The 1,915-nt window shown below is 45.9% G+C and overlaps 1 protein-coding gene across 1 annotated transcript in view; it reads left to right on the top strand.

Annotated features, from left to right (window-relative positions):
• LOC147626186 (uncharacterized) overlaps nt 1–1,641 on the top strand; it is a 3,266-nt gene extending 1,625 nt beyond the window's left edge. The window contains exons 2-3 of the mRNA XM_086816235.1: nt 256–670; nt 1,631–1,641. Of these exons, the coding sequence (XP_086672361.1) occupies nt 256–670; nt 1,631–1,641 (426 nt within the window). The remainder of the gene's footprint in view (nt 1–255; nt 671–1,630) is intronic.
• The last annotated feature ends 274 nt before the right edge of the window (nt 1,642–1,915 follow it).

Genomic DNA, 1,915 nt, shown 5'->3' with positions numbered 1-1,915 from the left:
ATGACTACGTTTCCCCTGCGAGATAGAGTTAGGTCCGTCCGTTTGCTCGTAACCTCGTATTTCTACGAGATCGAGGTGTCGTCGATCGGAAAATAACACGAGACTTGACCGCCTATCAAAAGGATTCCCCCGCCCTACGGGTCGGGGGCCTTACACGTGGTATCAGAGCGCGTTTAGACTTGGGAGATTTTATATTGTATTCTCTTGTTGCTCTAGGAATTCTTGTTAAACTAATCTAGTTACTGCTGGATGCAGGAGGACGAGATGGATCCCTATTCTCGCTTCCTGGTATTCCAATGCATGTTCATGACTGCTTGTCGCTCTTCCGAATTCGAGTTCCGTGACACTATGATGCACATTGTAGACAAGCTAACCCTTCCTCTTTACACTCGCATCGAAAGGGGATGGAACAGAACTGAGTATTGGCATCGTCGATCTACCTACTTCATCATTCGAGCTGAGCACGTCGGCAATCTCACCAACGACTTGAGGCGGATCCGATATGCCGAGATGTTGCGGATGGTTCGCCTGTTCTGGTTTATTGGCACTCCTCGTAACACCTATGTCACTATCGATGGGAATCGCATGCTGCAGAATCGTTGGGTTTATGATAAGGTGACTCAAGTTGTATCCCCCGATAGAGTAGCCGTTACCCGTCTTTCTAGACGAGGTTTACCTCCCCTACCAGAGACTTATCGAGTTCTTGAAACCATGGGAGAACCCCCCTACTTTTTCAATGCTACCACCGCAGATCTTTATTAGGTTTCCTAGAGGACTACCATGTAAATAAATAAGATTGGATTTAGTCCAATCCTTGTAAATGGCTTGGTTTACTTGTAAATGGCTTAGTTTACTTGTAAATATTAAAGCTTGGAATAAAAGGTTTTGATTTTCACACTCATTGTCTTATGTGTATTAAACCGCCTAAGTGACATGATTCTAAATTTAGCTTCATATTGATAACCAGGATCGTCAACTTCTTGCTCCCAATGCATTATATACAGATACACAGGAGAAGAAGCTTCTCCTCAAACAGATGCAACCTCCCTCATTTAATGGGGCAGGTTCAAAGATTGAAAGGGATGCAGAAGTTTGGATAGAAGCCATGGACGATTACTTTTCGGCTGCTGGTACAGGAATTGGGAATCAATCTATGCTTGCCAGATTCCGTCTTACCGGGGACGCCAAACTTTGGTGGAAGCAATGGTGCCGAGATAAGGGCGTCACTGAAGATACCCAAACCTGGAGTGACATTAAGCAAGCTGTGAAGGGCCGTTATCTTCCCCCATCTCATGAATCTATTAAGATGAACGAGTTCTTCAGCCTCAAGCAGCTTAGCTTAACCTTGGAGGAATACTACTCAAAATTTGTCACACTTGGCAAATATGCTCCACCTATGTCGATCACTCAACAAGTGGCCCGATTTTGCCAAGGGCTGAATGAACCTTTGGATTCTCGCCTTGAAGCAATGAGGCCAACTACTTTACAAGATGCTCTTACCCGAGCCAAACCTCTAGCTAAAGAAGTAAAGAGTGGTCAAGCAAAGAAGAGAGGCTATCCTGAGTCTAACCCAAGGGGGCGCCTTCAGAGGAATTACCAATCGAATTTTCGCCACAATACTATTGGTCAGTACCCCAATAATTTTGTCCCCCGCAGTTATGCTAATTCCACTTCAGAATCCTATGGGGACCAAAGGTGCTTTTATTGCAATGAAGTTGGCCACTTCCGGAATGAATGCCCCAAACTTGCAAGATCCTCTCTCAATCCTAGTGTCACTGCTGCTCCACAAGGTGGCCGGGTAGTTCAAGGTCGTGGGATTCCTAATAACCGCCAGGCTGGACGAGGTGGTGGTGGACGCGGTAGAGGTCGTGGAGTGACTGCACGTGTCTGCTCTATGATTGGTGAACCGACTTTA

This window comes from Cibotium barometz, chromosome 22, assembly GCF_041138505.1.
Source record: "Cibotium barometz isolate CiBa-2024 chromosome 22, ASM4113850v1, whole genome shotgun sequence".
NCBI lineage: Eukaryota > Viridiplantae > Streptophyta > Polypodiopsida > Cyatheales > Cibotiaceae > Cibotium > Cibotium barometz.
Note: the sequence above shows the minus strand (reverse complement) of the source record. Positions and strands in the feature narration are given on the sequence as shown.